The sequence below is a fragment of the Osmia bicornis genome, chromosome 15 (genome assembly GCF_907164935.1).
Source record: "Osmia bicornis bicornis chromosome 15, iOsmBic2.1, whole genome shotgun sequence".
NCBI classification, from domain to species: Eukaryota; Metazoa; Arthropoda; class Insecta; order Hymenoptera; family Megachilidae; genus Osmia; species Osmia bicornis.
The window spans coordinates 3787082-3806510 of NC_060230.1; the positions used below are offsets into that span (position 1 = coordinate 3787082).

Genomic DNA, 19429 nt, shown 5'->3' on the forward strand with positions numbered 1-19429 from the left:
GCTTAATTCGACGAGCAATACCGAGAAATTGGCGAGGACAACGCGATTAAAGTTTCAACGAATAGAAGGGTACAAACCGCGTACCATGTCCGCCACTTACGAAAGTTCTTTCCCATTCGAACGGCTCTTTAAGAATGTCCTTAATCGACCTGGCCAGCTTCTTTCGCCTGCTCCTCTTTAAGGCGTATTCATACACGGTTCGCGTATGAATACGAACGAGAAAAGACGGTCGATGGTTCTTCAAGAATTTACGTCGCTTCGAGGTGACCATGGGACATCGAAATCTTTCGGAAGTTTCTTCAAATAAATCGATGGAAATTGGAAACCAAGTATCAGGAACGATGTAAAATCTTTTATGCTTTACAACGATTCGATTGAAAAATTTTCACTCGATGCTCGCTATTTTTCATCTCCTCTCAACGGAGAGAAAATTCGTTCAGAAAGAAGAAGGAACTCGCGTCGCGAATTAAACGGACGATAATCGTCGAACGTTGTTTCGTCGTGGACGCTCGTTCCACGAATCTATCGATTCTTTCGTTCTTTTCCTGGGGCATTCTTGGCTAGCTGGGTGTACGTAGTACGGATTGTTGGACGAACGCCAGGAGGCGAAGCAAGGGTTCGTCCAGGTGGAAGCAGAAGGTAGCAAGAGTACCTCGGGAAAGATTCTTGGCCGGAAAAAAAGGCGAAAGAGGAGAGGAACGACGAAAAGGAAGGAAGGTTGGATGGTAAGAGGTAAGGTTCGAGGAAGAAGAGGACCACGAAATATTTGTCAATCGCAAAGCCAGGAAAACCAGGTTGGGAAAGTCGATTTAACGCCCGTTAAGGAAGCAATTCCTTTAAGAAGGACGAACAGGAGGAGGTAGCAAGGGTGGCGCGAGAGGTCGAGATCCTCGACCTTCCTGGACTTACGACCTTTCACCGGAGAATCGCTTCCGTCCGCCATTATCGGCGGACGAATGGAACATCAATAACCAATTTCGTAAGACTAATATCGCGAAAATTAGTTTCCCGAGGTCCCTTTTCCCTCGTGCTTCGTTCCTTACCGCTATACCTATACCTTCGTTAAAAGGTCTACGACCTACTCACCCCCTTACCGTCTCTTTTACCCTGTGCTTTTCTTAATGTCCACCTATCGGGCGATAGCTGATCGTGAATCTCCTTTTATCGTCCCGTAATACCTGTTTCCGGTCATATTTTTCCCTTTTCTCCTTTTTCTTTCATCTCGTCGTTGCGCGGAAGAAACGATAATACAGCTTTTTAATCCGTGTCGCACAGATTTACACGCTGAAATAATGGCCCGAAAGCGTTCCAGTCTCCTTTTAAACGTTTTCTGAACGACTGCTTGGAATATCGTTCGCTTTAACCTTTTTACTTTCTTCCAATTCGATTAACCTTCCAACCACAGCCGATTCATTTATTTTTCTATACAGAATGTCAGGGACTAATTTTATTCGTTCGACGGTATCGATCTTCTGTCGACGACCTTTTGCTCTTAAACATCTCCGACCTTTCGAGATACATGTTAAAAATAATATTCTGAATAGAATAGTAAATTACCAGATTTCATCAATTAATCGTTTATTTTCATTTCGTCGAACGTTGGACTTCTTTTACAGTGCGTTCCCGAAGAAACGAGATACTACAGGAGGATCAATTCTTTTTTTTTTTCACGTTTTTAAAACACGATGCTCCGTGAAATATTCTGCGACTTACTTACAGCGTCCTTTTAATTATAAATTAATTATTCGTCGAGTTATGATCCGATTCTCAGTTCCCGTTCCAACGTAATTACTACCTCTTCAGCAGTTCTTTTCCTTTCCACATTTTTTCTTCTTTTTTCCCCCCTCGCTCCTGTCGGTTTTTATCCTCTGGTATTCGACTACCGTTTCATTCGGTGTATCTCGAACTTTTCTTCAACGAGCACCACCGTTCCTTCTTGTAACGTCACCTTTTTGTAGCGAGCCTTCGGATTCCGATGTTTCTTTTCCGGTTTGTAAATCTCCAGCTCGACGGTCGTGCATTATTCGGCCAGAGAATTTCCCTAGTTTTTCATTCGGTGTTTTCATCGCCATTCCGTGGAATTGTTTCGCCGGAATTCAATTGTTAGATTTCATTGAGGGAATGCCGCGGCTGCCAGAGGCGAGTCACGAATTCAATGTTATCGAATAATTAAGAGAAACAAATTTATTTTAATCATAAGTCACATTGTACCAATTACTTACGTAAGATATCACGAGGAAAGTTCGAATTGAAAAATTGAACGATCGTGTTCCTGGATAACTGTTATTACAGCGTGGCTGGCTGTACACGATTGTTTTCACTGCGGCACAGTAGTAATAGTCGCGCTTGGTCAGACGCGCGATAATAAGAGTTATTAGAGCCATTACGGAAGAACTTCTTAATCGAATATATTAAATTTGAATTTTGAATTACTATACCAGTTAGTTACCATTTATCCATTTATCCTGATAGAAAATATTCTTCCGATTCAACATTTTCGTTCCCTTTTTATCAAGAATTTCCACCCTATTAGGGCTATATTTTTTGTACGGAGATTGTAAGGGTACTGGGTGTCTATTAATAAGCATATCGGGCTAGTGGAATCGCGCGATAAAAGTGATGTATGTCGGTCGAATAAACGGAGCATCGAGCGGGTTTAGCGATCGATCTAAACTACTCGCGTTCTCGAACAAGTGTCTCTTAATTTAAGAAAGTTCCCAACTTTCAACTTTACGGTAATTCCAATTTTTAACCTCTTATTACTTCGCTGTTTCAATTCCAATTTCGAAAGTTGAAACGAAGAAAAATCTCCATTTATCGAAACGTTCATTGACCATCGATTCTCAAACATTTTCCTTACTTATTCTTCTCTTGGAATATTTCTCTATATCAGGCACGGGCACAGTTTGCTCCTGCAAACTTGATTCAGGAAGAACGTGGTTGTTCTACTAATCGTTTTACTAAACACGGACAGAGCGAAGAAGGGCTGCAAGGGGAGGATGATCCAGCCCTCCTTTCAATCATTCGATGTGACGGCTTCACCACTAAAACCGATGGGGCTATCAGGACCGCGGGGGAGTTCTGGGTGCCCTTGCACGTGGCCCGTGGAGAGGGTGCGACTCTCGGTGTCGGCCAAAGGGTAGGCATCAGGGGGAAGTCTCAGTTTGGACCTTCCCCCCATGGACACCTGGGGTTAAAATTGTATCTTTTCAATTGTCAATGCAAAGTGCAATGAAAGAAGGTCTCGTAAGGCAGGATTATAATACTGACTCTGTGCTCTCTGCACGCAGACTTAATCCGAGGGTGTCTGGGATCTCCCTAAAATCACGACTCTCGAGAACAAAGGCATATCCAGTCTTTTCGTATCTATAGTCACCGCGGCGAGCTCGGCATGCGAGTCGTTGTACGAAAGAACGTGACTCGATTATGCGACGCAATGTTGAGACGCTTTGTCTGTCTGATATCGCGTCGACCTTTTCTCCTGTAGCTCGTTCATGCTGCCCGTGCCTGCACTATATTAACGTTCGATGCAGAATTTATAAGGCGTCGCAACAAGGTATTACGTTTCATTATTTCTCAGCGATCGTAGGGGGTCGGACATTTTCGGGAAGCTTTATAAGACGAATAAATCTGCCGGACGAGGATCGGTAGAAGTTTTTCAGAGGGATGTTCTCGCGATAAAAATGAAATCGAATGCAGGCACGCGTCGTTTGATAAAGGGAGACACCGTTTAAGGATCGCGGGGGATGGTTTCGGTGCATAAATACGAAGGATGTAGGAGAGTGTCGGGATGCAAATTTCACGAGTTTTTCCAATGGCGTTGATGAATAAGGAATCGTGAGGTTCTCGTGGCTGCTGGGGAACACGTAGGCGGTGGAAAAGTGGCGTCGTACCTCTCGTTGGAAAACTCCGTTTCATCAAGTAAACCGAGCCCTCTTTCAACCACTCTACCTCTAACCCCTCCTTCCTCTGCTTTGTAATCTTGCCTGCTTTATATCTTCTTCCTTATCAGCGGTCCGCGAAAGGAGAAAGAACCGAACCGAGGATTTCGCGAATGAAACTTGACTGAACGTTTGCCATACGTAACATCCTATCTGCGACGTTTTCTCTTCTATTCTTCTTTCCTTTTCTCCACGCCTTCGTATCTGCTGATCGAAGTATCCGGGCAAGAAACGCTTTAGGGTCTTCCTGAGAATTCGTTTGCCACGTTTGCGCAATAACTAATTATCCGTGAGAATAAACGAGAAGTTGGCAGGGAAGAAACACAGAAGCAAGTTCCGGCAAATGAATGCTCGCGCGTATCGGTCAAAATTTTTGCGACACACACTAACGGAAAGAAAACGATGAAAATTTGAAAGAATTCTGTCTGGGGCATGGTTTACCGTCGAGCGAAATCCCTTCGATCCGTAACAAAAGGCCACGCTGTTGGTCGCCAGCGAACCGTTTTTCCTCGATAAATTATTCCTTCGAGGTTATAAGATGCAAAGTGAACGCGCGTAATCCCTCCAAATTTCTCAAGTTTCGTGAAAAATTCACGCGGCAACCGTTGGCGGTAGAAGAAAAGAAAAGGATCGTTCCGCCTTAGACGACGTGTTTAATTTTCCTGGCTCGACGAACCCTATTGAACGCAATCTTTTGTCGTTCAACCTTCCCATCTCTGCCGGGATAATTCTTCATCTCGGTGAAGCGTCGCGGAAACGAGGACACGGAACGTTCTCAAAGGTAAATCGCAGCGGTGCGGCGCAGCACGTCGAATCGGTACGATGAAAAGGGGATCGAAGTGTATCGCTCAGACCATCAATTTGTCTAACCCGGAGACGTGCATAAGACCGAAGAGGATTCAGAAGCTCGTCGAAGCGGAAGCGATGCAACCGTGTCCGAGCCATGTCGGATCTGCAGGTCCCTCTTATTGGACTCCGAGGCCGGTCGCTATTAAAATTTGCACGAGAAAGGACATGCAGAGGACTTGTCCGCCAAAGGTGAGCAACAACCGAATAGTACAACGAGTCCGATAACTTGGGCGCTTTCGTTTCACGATGCTTTCTGATAATATTATTTATATCTTATAGAGCTAACCGCTTTAGTTTCCGAGATATACTATATTAAATATAAAAATGTGAGGTGGCCGAGTGGGTGCACGTACCAGGTCGATTGTTTCAGACTGTAGATGAGTGGATGTTTAATTTTGGTAATTGTACTTCTTTTAGTAGAAAAGGCGATTAATCTGTAAGGGCGTAAGGGTATGCTAGGGGCAATTTTTTCAGGAGAGCGGCGATTTTTTAAAATAGAAAAGTTTTCCAAATAGTCTCGTCGAAATCCAAGTTATCGGAATGTAACCCCAATTAGGACGAGTTCCCTTTCCTGTGGTTAAGATTTTCTGTCCAATATCGTGCCAGTTCGCGGATAAAAAAGAAAGGGAAAAGAAGAAATATTTTAGAAACGATCTCGTTTTAAAAACGAAAGTGAACTTTGTCGAGACGTAAGTTACTACACGTATAACTTTCTGTTAACGAAATTCTGGGAACAGCGTTAGGTTGGCTCGTTAACAAGAGACCTTTGTACGACGAGAGCAGCGAGTAGTTCACGTGTTGCGAGCTCAGCTCGTCTTTGCGCGATATCGACGTGAGTGGCAGCAGGGAGATGACGGTGGTTCCAGCACCTGCAGGGAATTGCTTAGTCGATACGTAGTTGCGTTTACCTGGAATTAGCCCGACAGTCCGGTATACAGAGGTGTATAGCAACGTCGATGGTTCTCTAATGGAGGAGGACAGTTTCGAGTTCCCCGTATACTTGTTAGGAACACGTACGAACGTGACCAGCTCGGTCGTGGGTGTCGTGGCGTTTAGTAACCTCTATGGTTTACTCCTTGCATACACAGGGTGTTGACAACATAATTACTTATTTACCGGAATTTTCTTAATCAAGGTGGATTCGAAAATACCGTTGAATTTTCACGAAACGATTTTATATTTCTATAGCTCTGCGATTGTCCTCAAATGGTACCGCGAAAGACCACGGCCCAAAGGTTGTGCAGGGCTTTGATCTTCCTCTTAAAGAGTAGCATCGCGGCTGGACTGATTTATTGGACAAATTCCGAGGGTTTATGGGGCAGCAGCGCCGACGTGGAAGACCTGTATTACAGACTAATGGCCACGATCTCACCTTCCTCCTCTGAGGACAAAGAAGTAACGTCTAACGACTTCTATTATTATAATATTCATTTCTGCCCTCTAATAGTCGCGTATATGGCACGAAAATCGGCTCGACTTTGACATTTTTCCCCCCGGTATTCAATAGAAATCGTAATGCGTTCGTAGATCCAGTTGCCCCGCTTTGGAGCATTCAAGTACCGTATGATACAGACGTACAATCACGCGGTGTTTGCGATCATGAGTTGTATCCTGGACACGTCGACGATGTTGCGGGAACAGCTTCGACGTATTCTATCCCCTGAGGAGGAACCGGAACCGGAACCACCGGCGTCCGATGAGTCGTTGGACGTCAAAGATAAAAGCCCGAAGAAAAAGTAAACATAGTAAGGAGCGAACAACGTGGAATCTCATTTATCTGGTAAAAAGCGTTTAATTTGTCCCGTGGTTTCTTAAGTTTCAATGTTCGAATAAAAGATAACAGAGTACAGGGTACTCTTCGAATGCGTCACTCAATTTCTACATAGGGAACAAAGAAAAAGGTGGATATAAGCAGACGGGATACAAGGATGGATTAAAATTCCGTTCAGGTTTCTTTCATTTTTTTTTTCCTCTAGAACCAACGGTAGGGCACACGAGGGATTTCTCACAGAGCTTGCATCTTAAACGATTTTTATGGCGTTCCCTCTCTATTCGCGGTTAAACTTTAAACCCCGTTCCTGCCAGCTGGATATTTATTTCAACGACACGAGCTACGCTCTGTTCGTTTTGCGACTCCCTGTTTCCTTTTCTTCTGGTTTTCACCAGATTAAACGCGTCGAACCCGCGTAACAGGGGAATAAATCGAGCAACGTCATAAATTCGATTCGGACGAGTATAATATCTTAGGTACGGATATTAATTTCCCTCGATTATTCGCTGTTCGCGAGAAACGTGCCTGTAAACGTGTTCCATAAATAACGATAGAAAATATCCTTGGGAGGTTCCCCCTTGATCGAAGAAGGATCAAGGGAATCAAGGAATTCGATCCTGTCAACCCCTCTCGGCCTACCCCCTGCCATCTTAGGCTTGATTGTGCCTTTGATTCCCTTCCGAAACGTGCCGCTATCGAGCTTTTATAAATTTAGGATTATGCTAAACGATATTTTAACGATCTCCAGAGGTTATTTTAGATTATTCGATCAAATCGGTCTCTTCTCTCCGTCGTGGAATATTTATCTGAAAGAAGTTTTCCTTACGAAAGAATTATGCTCTGTTGATCTTCTATTTCATTCTAGATCCTCTACTATAATGTCTCTATGAATTCTAAAGATCGTAATTACTACGAAGAATAGATATTACTATTAAGCATACTGTCGTTAAAAATTAACTACCGTGGAATATTCTCTGAGAATCTTCCATCGAGCGTTATCACACGAAATGATCGTGCAATTAGATTTATTCATTATTTATCAACTACGTGCAGCACGATCGCCGAGTCGTTATCAAGAGCCACATAGTTTTGCCCCTGTGACCTGTAGCATTAACGAGCGACTAGAGTCCCAGTTCGAACCCCGTGTTTAGAATCGATTAATGACCATTAATTAAAGGGGTAATAATTAATAATACTCGCTTCAGCGAATCTATCGATACAAACTTATTTCTTGCCGCGATCTTTCGAGTGCGAACAATTTTCATGGGGAATTCGTTCGATAGGATCTTCGGTGTTTCCAGTTGGAAAGCCACGAACAAGTTTTCGCATCGATTTCATATTGCTCCAGATCTCTGGCAAGGTTCTCTCCAGAGACAGAAAATGATTCAAAGCCAACAATTTGGACAGTTAAACAGTTTATTCAGATCGAAACTTTACGTGGTATATACATACGAGTTAGTAGACGATATGGTAGTTCTGATATGAAATCACCTATACAGTGAACTTAAAATATAGTCGTCGATTTACACGGACCTCGCATCATACTTGATTATGTACACTCGTTTCTCGATCGCTTGCACCAGCTAAATTTTTCTAAATCATCGCATATCTGTCGACAATTGTTTTTTCTCTATCGACATTAGAGTTTCTCTTTCTTTTTCTTTTCGTTGAAAAATCGAAGAATGAAATGAAAATGACAACGACGAATTAAAAATGAATCGCTTCTTCTCACACACACTTTCTTTCTCTATCTCACTCTCTATGGGAAATTAATCCTTTGCACTCGTAATAATTCCAACTTCCTGTCTCGTTATTACACTTCAAAAACCGACGAATAGTATCGTTTACGAAAGAAAAGGATCATCTTTTTTTAAATACGAGTGTAAAGGATTAAACATTGAGCGTCCGAGAGTTCACACCGACAAAAATCTCCTTCCCTTTTTGTGAAATTTTCATCAGTTAGGCTGATGTTTTCATGGACGTGAAAATAATGTGTGATCGCGTTGATCAGGTCGTTTCTTTCCGTTGAAAAAAAAAAAAGAGATAAAGAAAAGCAGCCTTGATGATTGGTCGTTACTCGAGAGGATATTCGCGGGTTTCGATAGAAAACGTTGTTCGATTCGATTCGATCCGTATCGTCGAAGCGAGATTAATTCTATATTGCACCGATGACACTCTAATTAACAAAGATCGTTGTTCGTCGAGCGTTTTCGGTAAGTAACGACCTGTCAATTTGTCACTTTAACGAGAAACCGATGAGACGAAGAACGTCGTCTCGACTCGCTTCGATTTATAACCGCACGAACGTTTTTTCAATGGTGATGGACATTTCCGATAGTTTCTTAATTACCTTCGAGCAATCTCATCGTGAAATATCAATATTTTTAATTATTTTATAAGCTGTATATATTTTCTTGAAAATTATACGTGTATAAATTTTTAAATGAATTTTAGATTATCCGTGAATATCGACCGAAGCTTTTATGAATATAACTCGTAGTCAAAATATAGATATCGAATATTGATATTCAAATTGAACCATCTTTTTATCGTTTGCAAGTGTACGCTTTGATATTTTTTCGAAAAAAACAGAAGCTTCAAAAAAAGTTTATTTCGATAGCTTTGAGACTGTTTCGGCTCGGTTTGTTACAGTTAATACTGTTCGAGGTATTCGGTTGTAACCCCTGATGAACTCAACTGACGGAACGTTGCGAATATTTTTTTTCCCCCTCGCGGTTTACACTCGAAAAAGCCTCAAACAATATTAACTATAAAATATTGCATTCCACATGTTTTTTCTTACTCACTGTATGTTTTCTATCGAGTAACAATCAATACCTTCGCAGTAGTGTCAACGATACACGCCGATTTTGATAAATACTGCATGTTTTAGATTTAAAAAAAAAACGTTTTCGTTTAATAGCTATTTCAAACGGTAAATGTTCAACAATTTTTATAAAAGTTTGCACACGTAAACTGCGTGTCAGTACCAAAAACACGGATAAATTGAAATTTTGAATATATTCCTTGTAAAAAATATTTATCGCAACTTCGAGGGTTGCTTTCACCCTTTCGGAACGAACGATCGCCGATAAAAAAAGGTCCATTACCATTCATGGATTTTTAATTTCTCTTCGTCCTTCTCTCGTTATTTTCATCGAAAAAGATGAAAATGATCATCAACGTTCGTGCAATTGTGTTTCGAAGTCGATCTCATCGAAAAATTCTTTAACGATACATACTTATGTACAACGATATGACATTAACTAACGAGCAACGACTTTTTAGTTAATTTTTTTTTATCTGTTTCCATTATCCTTCTCGTGTTTTCCTCTTAAGTACATCGAAAGAAACACTCGACGTTTCACGCATACAATAACTTAACGTTTTCTTTCAGAATTATTCTCTTTTTCACATTAAAAGTACGAACCAGCAGTTTGAGCGAGAGTCTTGGACGAAATTCGTCGCGCTTCATTCTCTTAGGAATAGACACACTTACTCACCTTTCTCCTATTTTCATTTTTTCATTTTTCCCTTTTTTTTTTCACTCCTAGTTTCGTCGTCAAGCTTCATGACTTCGTCGTAAAGTGTCACTGGAAGCCCGGTATTTCTGACCTTATAAATTGAATTTTTCACCAGAGTATAAAGGTACTACGTGCCACCTCGTTTCGGCCTTATCCCTTTTCCTGTTCATCGCTCGTTTGGATTTAATGAAATCAGAACAGCGATTCGTTTTTGATTACAGATTAGATAAAATTTATAAAAAAATGACTTAATATTTTATCTAATTTTTCAGTACAGCCATAAGTCAAGTTTTTCATTTTTATTCTTGAAAGATGCCATTTTATTTTCGTTTAGAATAATTTTCATTTAAAATTAGAGAGATTTTGAAATTTTGAAAGATTGCCCTGTCGATAAATATTGATGAAAATAATCGAAAACGTGAGAATTCATGTACCGCGTCGGAACGCGTCTCCTATTGCAGATATATTTTCCAGCAGTCGAAGCTGATTGATCGGCTTCGAAATTCTCGCGTTTCACTCGTCTTCCTACAACTCAGCAAAGTAGCATCGCGTTATCTTTTCATTCCCCCTGTATCTTCCCTTGTTTGCTCTCCCTTTTTCTCCCTTTGTGTCAATATTCTCAGCCCTCTCTCCCCCTCTTCCCTTTTGTCTGCTATCCAACGTACATTTTCGCGCGGTTCCTCCATCCATCTTCATTCGAAGGAACCGGAAGAGGGGTCGTTCAAGAAGCTTTTATCTTTGCTCGCGGTACCTTGGCCTAATGTATCGATGTCTGGAGGATTCGATCGGTATACGTCTACCACGATTTCCTTCCGCTATAGCTCACAAGTATCCATTCGTACGAATGGACAATTCGTTTGAAGAAATTTTTATCAACGTCAACATTTCTTTCTCGCTAATAATTTCAAAAGTGGTTGACGTATCCGCGATACATTGCTCGTAGCTGTCGCTATTTGTTCGTGATATGAAATTTTCCACGGGTGTGTCTTGTACCGTAACGGGAATCACGTAGGAAAGAAGAAATATGCGAGCAGACACTGTCGAAGATCATTGGAATTCGAGTCGACCTATGGGAAACAGTAGGAAGGAAAAGTTGCGTCGACAGCAGGAGACAACTTTGCAGCCTCTTTACCCAGGTGAAAAACTCGAGAGCAACTTTTCACCTAACTCTTTTCCCGTTTCGCTCAGCGTCTTTTTCGGGGAGGGAAACAGAAACAAAAAATTGTTGCTTAACTATCGAGGAAACGTTTACGAAACACATTTTGGCGGATATCGTTTCTCGATGTTAGAAAAAAGAAGTAGGACAGGAACGTGTAAGCTAATCGTAAGTGAAAAACGTTTGATGGACAATTGTCCATTCAGTTGACCATGGGGAACTCAGTTTTGAGCGACGAGTTCTCGTGAACGCATCTTTCGTACGATCGTTCGCAACGACACACAAGTGGATTGTCTGCAAGCTGCTCGCCTGGAATAAAACTTTCGACGACTCTCGCTCGTTCGTGCTCGAAGAGGGTGTCCTCGCGATTCGAATGATCGTGTGGGTGGTCAGTGGTCGCGGCGAGGCTCGAATTCGATAACTGGCTACGGGAATCGTCGAGGTCGATTGAACAGGAAACGACGAACGCGTTAGCAAAAAATGTCTAAACGCAACTCTCTGGCAGCCTGTTAGCCATTAATCGTCTCTTAATCGCTTCGCCGTCCAGGCATTCTCCAGCGACTACGACGCCCTGCCCGCTACCGACCGCGCCACCCACGCCAGCCACGCTGCCGGCGCCACTGACCAGCACACCCTGTCCACCGCCCACCATCACTCCCGTCATGGACATGCTCTGTAAACTCGGTATCGTGCTTCTCGACGGTAACCTCAGCTCCGTTGGTCTTCCACTGAATTTGTGGCAGAGCTCGTCTATGCTTGGCGTAGGTCCCGGCGTGACCCAGTGTCCCGGGGGATATCCACCTGGATAACTCGGCGGGCTCACTTCGACCAGGCTACCCTCTGCAACATCCAATCGGAAACGTGTTTGACTAGACGAAGGTAACGCGAAACCGGGACTTAAAGTTCAATGAAAAGAAAAAAAAGAAGGGTACACGCGTGTTACCACTGGTAAATGGAAAATATTTTTGTGAAAAATATTCTCGTTGTATCGGTTCTATCTCTTTTATCGTTCCGATGATATACAGTTGTTGCCGCGTCCGTGTAAGCCGCGGTAATTGAATAAAATCTATACATGCAGCTACTACAAATCGTGGCGTGTGCCCGTAGCACCGGCGCAATTAGATTAACTGCGCGTTGCGAGACCGTTTCCTGCCTATTATTTGGAAATCCAGACCCGGTGATCGATTCGATTTTCTACGAACACCGTTGGGTTCCGATTAAGTCATCGTTTAGACGAAGCGACAAGCGTTGCCGCGTTTCACCGACAACCTACAGTTTAACCAATTTTCACCGTTAACTAAGCGATTATTACAGAGGCTGGTAATTGGGTAATTTTGCGTCCTCGTCATTTGATTAATAACAACGAGTTAGCTGTTGTCATCTTAATAAGACGTTAACTGACCAAATTTATTTGGTATCACGTCGGGATCGGTTTCCACGGTTTGTTGAGTGTTTTGCAGCGGATATTGTTGCGCAGGTAATTCGCTAAGTTCCGCCGGTTTCTCGTGTCGAGGTTTCGAGACTCGTTCCCGTCGTACTCTGACCACTACCACTAGGATGATCAGGACCAACGTGACCAACGCTCCGACCACCACACCTATCAACGGTGATAGCACGATTCCAGCGTCTTGTCCTTGAACAAACATAAATTCAGGGATAATTAGTGGTAGGTAGTAGTAATGGGAGATAGTAAAGGCTCGTTTAAACGAGCTACGCGTAATTAACAAATTCCAGCGCGGTCGCGACGCCGTTAGCAGTCAGCTTCGACGAAATTTACGAGGAACTGGGGATTGACAAATGAACAACGGCAATTTATATAAAATTATCGGCGTAGTAATTAAACGATGCGCTGCCACCCTGTAATAATCGATTCGATCGTTCGCTCTCGGCCAACATTATAAATCGTATTATATCCGAGTGCATTAATAAACATCCGTAACCGCGGAACGATCCAAATGGCGCGATAATAATCATTACGAAACGTTCGACAAGCTTTTCGAGTAACGATCGAACGTTAACGTTGCCGAGACGTAACGATAATTGCGAAATTCTCTATCGTCTAATTAACCGGCTAGATTCGATAACGATTACACCTCATCATCTTCCTCGATCTAACAAGGATGCGTTCAATTTTACCTCTTCTCTTTGCTCTACGAGAAGGTGAAAGCTTCTCTTCAGCTTCTCTTAAGATCGGGTATTATCGAGGTAGAGAGGGATAGAAACAATATATTGTGAAGAAGTGGCTGAAGAAGACAAGGTAATTAATGTCATTTTGACAGTATTTTGCAATCATTGAACGACTAATTATTAATTAATTAAATATTGAGGTAATTATATTGAATGAAAATGAATTTATTTGGAAGTATTTGTTTATTTCTATCTATTCCTAATCGGATCAGAGAATTTTCGTGTTTCTCTAATAGCACATACCACTACAATATTTTACTTCTGTCTCCCTCTGCCAAAATAATACCTAAGATCGGTTAACAAGGAGGATAAACGAATGATACATCGAGTAGCCAGCATGTTAGAGTTGTAAGAATATTCTGCAAGTTTCGTTCGTTAGGATTTTCTTAGCTTGCCTTTCTCGATCCAACTAGTTAACTAACTAACAAACTCTTCTCATCGAGCTGCCACAATTAAAAAGCGTCCTTTACCTGGAATTGTCCTTCAGATAACAAGTTTCATTCGACCAGCTAACTAAGCCAAGTGCCTAATTAAGAAAGGACTTTTTCTTAAACGTACGTTTGCAACGATGTATCTTGCGCGTACCATAGACCAGATTTTTCTCGCTTCTCTTTTTATAATTTTCACGGTGAACCGGAAACCGTCGCTGAGCAACCGGCTGAAGAAGCGCAAATTAGAGCGAAGGATTAACCATACTGTGTCGCGCAACTACTGCTTCGCCGTCCTTTCGCGGCTATTTACTATCCTCCAATCTTTTTCATCTTTTTTCGTCTTTTCTACGTACAGGCAATGCACCGCGGTAAACCGTACACACAAGCAGAGAAAACAGGCTCCGCAAACGGTTGTCCGTGGATTTAAGTTAACTATGAAGTTAGAAGAAACGCGTTGAAAATATCTCTACAGGGAAATTACTGTGTACTAAGCGGCGCGATTTGCTGACCGTTGTTATTTTAGCGTTTTTTAAAACTGTGCTGTTGTAGAACAAGTCTACGTGGTTACCTGTTTGCGAAGTCTTTTCAGCTTGCAGTAAAAGGGTTTAACGCAGAGAGCATCGAAATTATTACACCTTCGAAAAGTATAGATTTCCTACGCGGAAACGAATGAAAGAATTCTTTATTGGCTTCTCTTCCGATCCGGGTTACTAACGATAAGATGATCGATAAATAAGGTTGGCATTTAATACGAAAACGAAAGGTTGTAAGGTGGCTTTGGCACGTTCGCTGGGAAAAGAAAGAAAGTATAAAAAGAAAGGCAGGGTGAAAATCTTGCAGGTTAATTCTTGGTGTGGGGGTTCGCGAGGCAACGTTTTCTCGCACGTGACGTTTTACTTGATAGTGGCGGAGCGTGGGAGCGGGCCTGCTGTTTTCGTCGGATAATTAACAAAACTCCATTCTTGCAGTGTGGCTTGGCCAGCTGTGCTCTACTCTGCACGGCAATTTAAGTGGGACAGAAGCCTGGCCGGGCCGGCCCGTGCTCGTTAGCCTACCATGACGAACGTTTTTAATTCTTAACTTGCAAGTGCATAGTAGGTTGCAACCGTGGGATTTATGGATTGCAAGAGGATTAGCAAAGCGCGTCAGATATTATATTTCTCTAGGATATTATATCTACGATGATGTGCTACCTGGACGGAATAATAAATGAACGCGAAAAACTTTTTCCTAACTTGGCTGCGAGAAACGAAACGTTTTAATATTCCTGCGACGTTTCGCCCTTTCTACGGCTTGTTTGTTTCAAACATACGAATTTCCATAAACATCCACGTACAAGGGATATCGATCCCGGCTAAAGGTTTAAAGATTAAAGGACAGCCATTCAATTGCACGAGTGTGCCTCGTCGTGCAGCAAGAACCGTGCGTCGTTTTCTCGAAAGCAGTGACTACAGATCCAACAAGACTAGACATGCCTTCGTTTTCAAGCGGTTTTGAATTTGTCCCTTGAGAACGAGCGTCATCTGCTGCATCCTAGTACAAAAATTTGAAACACTTCCCACTGCAACAGTCTAACGCACGTTGATGGAAATAGCAGAGTACTTTGATATCAAAGACTATATCCTATCACTCACAAGCGTTACACTCACTTATTAATGAAACTTTGCCAGTGTTGGCTACACTGTAAGCAGCAGGGGGTGATTTTGATTCGGACCAACCCTGAGATATACATAAGGCCCCAGAGCCCTTCATTAGCGCCAGTGTCGGTCACCGAGGGGTTTTGGTAAGTAGAAATCTGATACTCTAACGCTCTCCGCCCTCCGTCTTATGCAAAATTGCCCCACGTTAAACAAAAAAAAATATTTACAGCCACTGATTCGAGTAAAGGTAGTTGGCTGTGGCACCGTCATCAACCGTTCGACCTAGAGCGAAGTGAAACATCATCAGTCTCATAGCGACCGCCGACGGGTGCAGATCTACCTGCTATACATACATACACTTTATTTTATTTTCTGCGTTCATTTAATTTGCTGTATTTATCTTCTTAGTTTATTGAATAAACTCATTAGGAGGAAAAACGTGTTGATTTTATAACTCCCGTGTGCATCCTCTATATCTCGGCACCCCTTACATCCCAGCATTCCTTACATCACTGCATCCTTTACATCTCTGTTTTTTGTATATCCCTGCATCCTTTACATTTCTGCATTCTTCACATCTCTGCTTTCTTTATATCTCTGCATCCTTTACATCTCTGCAACCCTTACAACCTTCAATCCTTTACATCTCTGCAGGCCTTAAACCTTTCAATCCTTTACATCTCTGCCAGCCTTACACCCTTCAATCCTTTACATCCCTGCAACCCCTACACCCTTCAATCCTTTACATCTCTGCAACACTTACACCCTTCAATCCTTTACATCTCTGCCAGCCTTACACCCTTCAATCCTTTACATCCCTGCAACCCCTACACCCTTCAATCCTTTACATCTCCCTATCCCTTAAACGTCTGTTCCTCTTACAACTCTGTTTCCCTTATATTATTCCCTTATAATTTTTCCCGAAAAAAGCGCCCCCTAGCGGCAAAAATGCGAACTAAAATCTCGACCTCGAGTCAGCGCCATCTGGTTTTTGAAAAAGGAACTAAATCTTGCAAAAATTTTGGCCCTCTTGCGGCAAAAATGTGAACTAAAATCTCGACCTCGAGTCAGCGCCATCTGGTTTTTAAAAAAGGAACTAAATTTTGCAGAAATTTTGGCCCTCTTGCGGCAAAAATGTGAACTAAAATCTCGACCTCGAGTCAGCGCCATCTGGTTTTTGAAAAAGGAACTAAATTTTGCAGAATTTTTGGCCCTCTTGCGGCAAAAATGTGAACTAAAATCTCGACCTCGAATCAGCGCCATCTGGTTTTTGAAAAAGGAACTAAATTTTGCAGAATTTTTGGCCCTCTTGCGGCAAAAATGTGAACTAAAATCTCGACCTCGAACCAGCGCCCTCTGGTGTTAAAAAGAGGAACTAAATTTATAACGATTTCTTACTTAAAAAGAGTTTACAGTGGTACAAGGAATACAAGAATATAAGGGATGCGGATATGTAAGGGATACAGGCATATAAGGGATGCAGGGATGTAAGGAATATAGAGATGTAAGGGATGCAGGGATGTAAGGAATATAGGGATGTAAGAGATGCAGGGATATAAGGAATGCAGAGATGTAAGGAATATAGGGATGTAAGGGATACGAGGATATAGTGATTTGGGAGTAGTCCCTGCAAGGTCGATGAAAAGAATGAAAAAAATAAATAACTTCAAAGGGAAGCTTTTGTCCATAAAGAGTAGGAATAGGATAAACAATAACTGGGAAGAGAAGTCCTCGCTTGGCCCATAAAGAGAAATAAAATACTAAATAATTAGGAAGCTTGGATTTGTCCCATAAAGGAGAATAAAATAATTAATAACTGAAAAGGGTGGACTTTAATCCATAAGGACTAAATTTTATTAAGGAATAAATATCTTAAATAAGGAATAAATTTTATTCTTCTTTGATGAGCTTGTTAATAATCGAAAAAAATAAATCAAGGAAATTAAATAAACTATGAAGGGAAATTAGAAGTATATGTATGTTTGACAGGTTGATCCGCACCCCTCGGCGGTCGCTGTAAGACTGAGGAGGTTCGCACCTCGTTCTAGGTCAAACTTCTCATTGGGAAGTAATTACTGTGTTTTAATTTAAGTTTGATTTTCATGTATTTGCAATTTATGAAACATTAAACAGTTGTTTTATATATAAATAACTGAGAAACGAAGGTAAGTACATTGAATAACTAAAACGATAGAAGAATTTAAGTCAATTAAATAAATAGCTGAGAAAAGAGATTCCGAGTATTAAATAAATAACTGAGAAAGAAAATTTGATAAATTAAATAATAACTCAATTGTTTGTTTAAAAAGATTTATTTACCAAGGCGCATTAAGTGAATACAAGTTTGTCTTACAATTATTTTAATAATGTTTCGATCTCGTACTACTTTAATTAATTTATAAAAAATAAAGTCAAAGGGGTTCTTAATCGTGTCTTTTCAGTTCGAGGTGCGGTAAGAGAGGGACTGGTAAAAAGATAGTCTGGGACTGAGGATGTCTGGGACTCCAAAATCATGATCCCTCGCGAAGAAAAGCATGTCCGGTCTTCTTGTATCTCTAGTCACTGTCGAAAGTTTCGTCGAGTTAACCGGTTTCAAAGATCGCCGAAGATATTCGTTCCCTGGCGATTTCGTTGACGATCGCAGTCTCTCACTTCCTCTTGTTGAAAACTTTGCAGGAAACTTTGTCGAATGCTGGAACATCGGGAAAGGTCGAGTTGAAATTGAGGGAGAAAAGGAAAATCGGTGTAACCTGGCGGAACGGAAGTTGAACGGGGTGCTCTCGCTGTTACCAGCGATCGTTCCCCGGTATACGTGTCATGCATAATACAGGTATATTTATGCATGTAAATAGATTGCGGTCACGCGGCTGTGTGCGTGTACTTATGCACTGGGAAGGTATTTTGCCGAGACGCGTAAGGCCCATAAAACCTCGGGTTTAATCAGCCACTCTAGCCGCTCACCCTTCCTCCGACCGTTCTGTAACGAACCTTCTGCTACACTGCTACACACCTGCTATTACACGTTCCACCTTTCCCTTTCCGTTTATATTCCGCGTGTATCTCGTGCTTGGATTTCACGTGAAAAATTCTATCGTTCCGAGCAACGATCATCGATCTTTTATCAAAATTCAACGAAAGAAACGATCGAATAATTTCGGAGTTGATAACCGATAATCATTCAGTGTGATAAAGTTTCTCTTGCTCAATTGAATATATTCAATTGATACTTACCCAGTTTCCAGTATTCAGTAAACCGGGCACCATATTACAATCCTAATGCCGAGCTTTTATCTTCGTTACATCCGTGTTCGAAAACGCTCCACGTTCGCGAACGCGGTTATTGCACTTACCACGACGTATTCAGAAAAGATTCACGGCGTTTTATTGGCATCGTGTTGCGCGTACGTATCCACGAATGGATCGTATATAGAAGGATCTGCTTATTGTGGAGTGCGGAGGAAACGCGTGGTAGGAAATATACGGGGGCGCGACTGAGTGACAGGAAAGTCCTCAGCTCGGGCGTAAAAGTTCTCGTAAAAGCGTCGAACCGTGCCAACAACGAGTCAAGATGGTTTTACTTCGCGCCGACTACGATCGATTCTTCCAATGAATTGAAGAACCAAAGAAAACGTAGCACAGCTGTTCGTCCCGATGATCGTTGCCTATATTTCACCCTCCGTTAACCATCGAAGAATAGCACCGAGTCTAATTATAATATAAACATTTTTATGCAATCAGGGAGGCATCTCGATGATAGAAGAGTTTTATTTTTCTCATCGTTGGCCAGCAATTTTTTAATCAATTACTAGTTTTTAGCAGATTACAGGCTCTTTCTTGTTGAAAAGCGACGGGCAAGGAGGGGAGGTGGGGAGGGATATACTTTGCCATCGTATAGCCACCTAAGCCCCGACAATGTCTCGTAAAAGTTCC

General features: G+C 41.9%; 2 protein-coding genes across 4 annotated transcripts in view; one reads left to right on the forward strand and one right to left on the reverse strand.

Moving 5' to 3' along the window:
* Positions 1-2905: 2905 nt before the first annotated feature.
* LOC114877375 lies at positions 2906-7015 on the forward strand. The gene is made up of 3 exons (XM_029189884.2): positions 2906-4979; positions 5979-6185; positions 6318-7015. Exons 1-3 carry the CDS (start codon positions 4764-4766, stop codon positions 6528-6530), a joined length of 636 nt encoding a protein of 211 aa, XP_029045717.2. The 5' UTR covers positions 2906-4763; the 3' UTR covers positions 6531-7015.
* Positions 7016-9287: 2272 nt separating this feature from the next.
* The window catches only part of LOC114877391 (nephrin-like), a 244880-nt gene continuing 234738 nt past the window's right edge, over positions 9288-19429 (reverse strand). For all 3 annotated transcript variants that reach the window (XM_029189912.2, XM_029189914.2, XM_029189913.2), the window contains 2 exons: positions 12644-12874; positions 9288-12081 (listed from right to left, as the gene is read on the reverse strand). In XM_029189912.2, the coding sequence (XP_029045745.1) occupies positions 11726-12081; positions 12644-12874 (587 nt within the window). In that variant the 3' untranslated portion in view covers positions 9288-11725. The remainder of the gene's footprint in view (positions 12082-12643; positions 12875-19429) is intronic.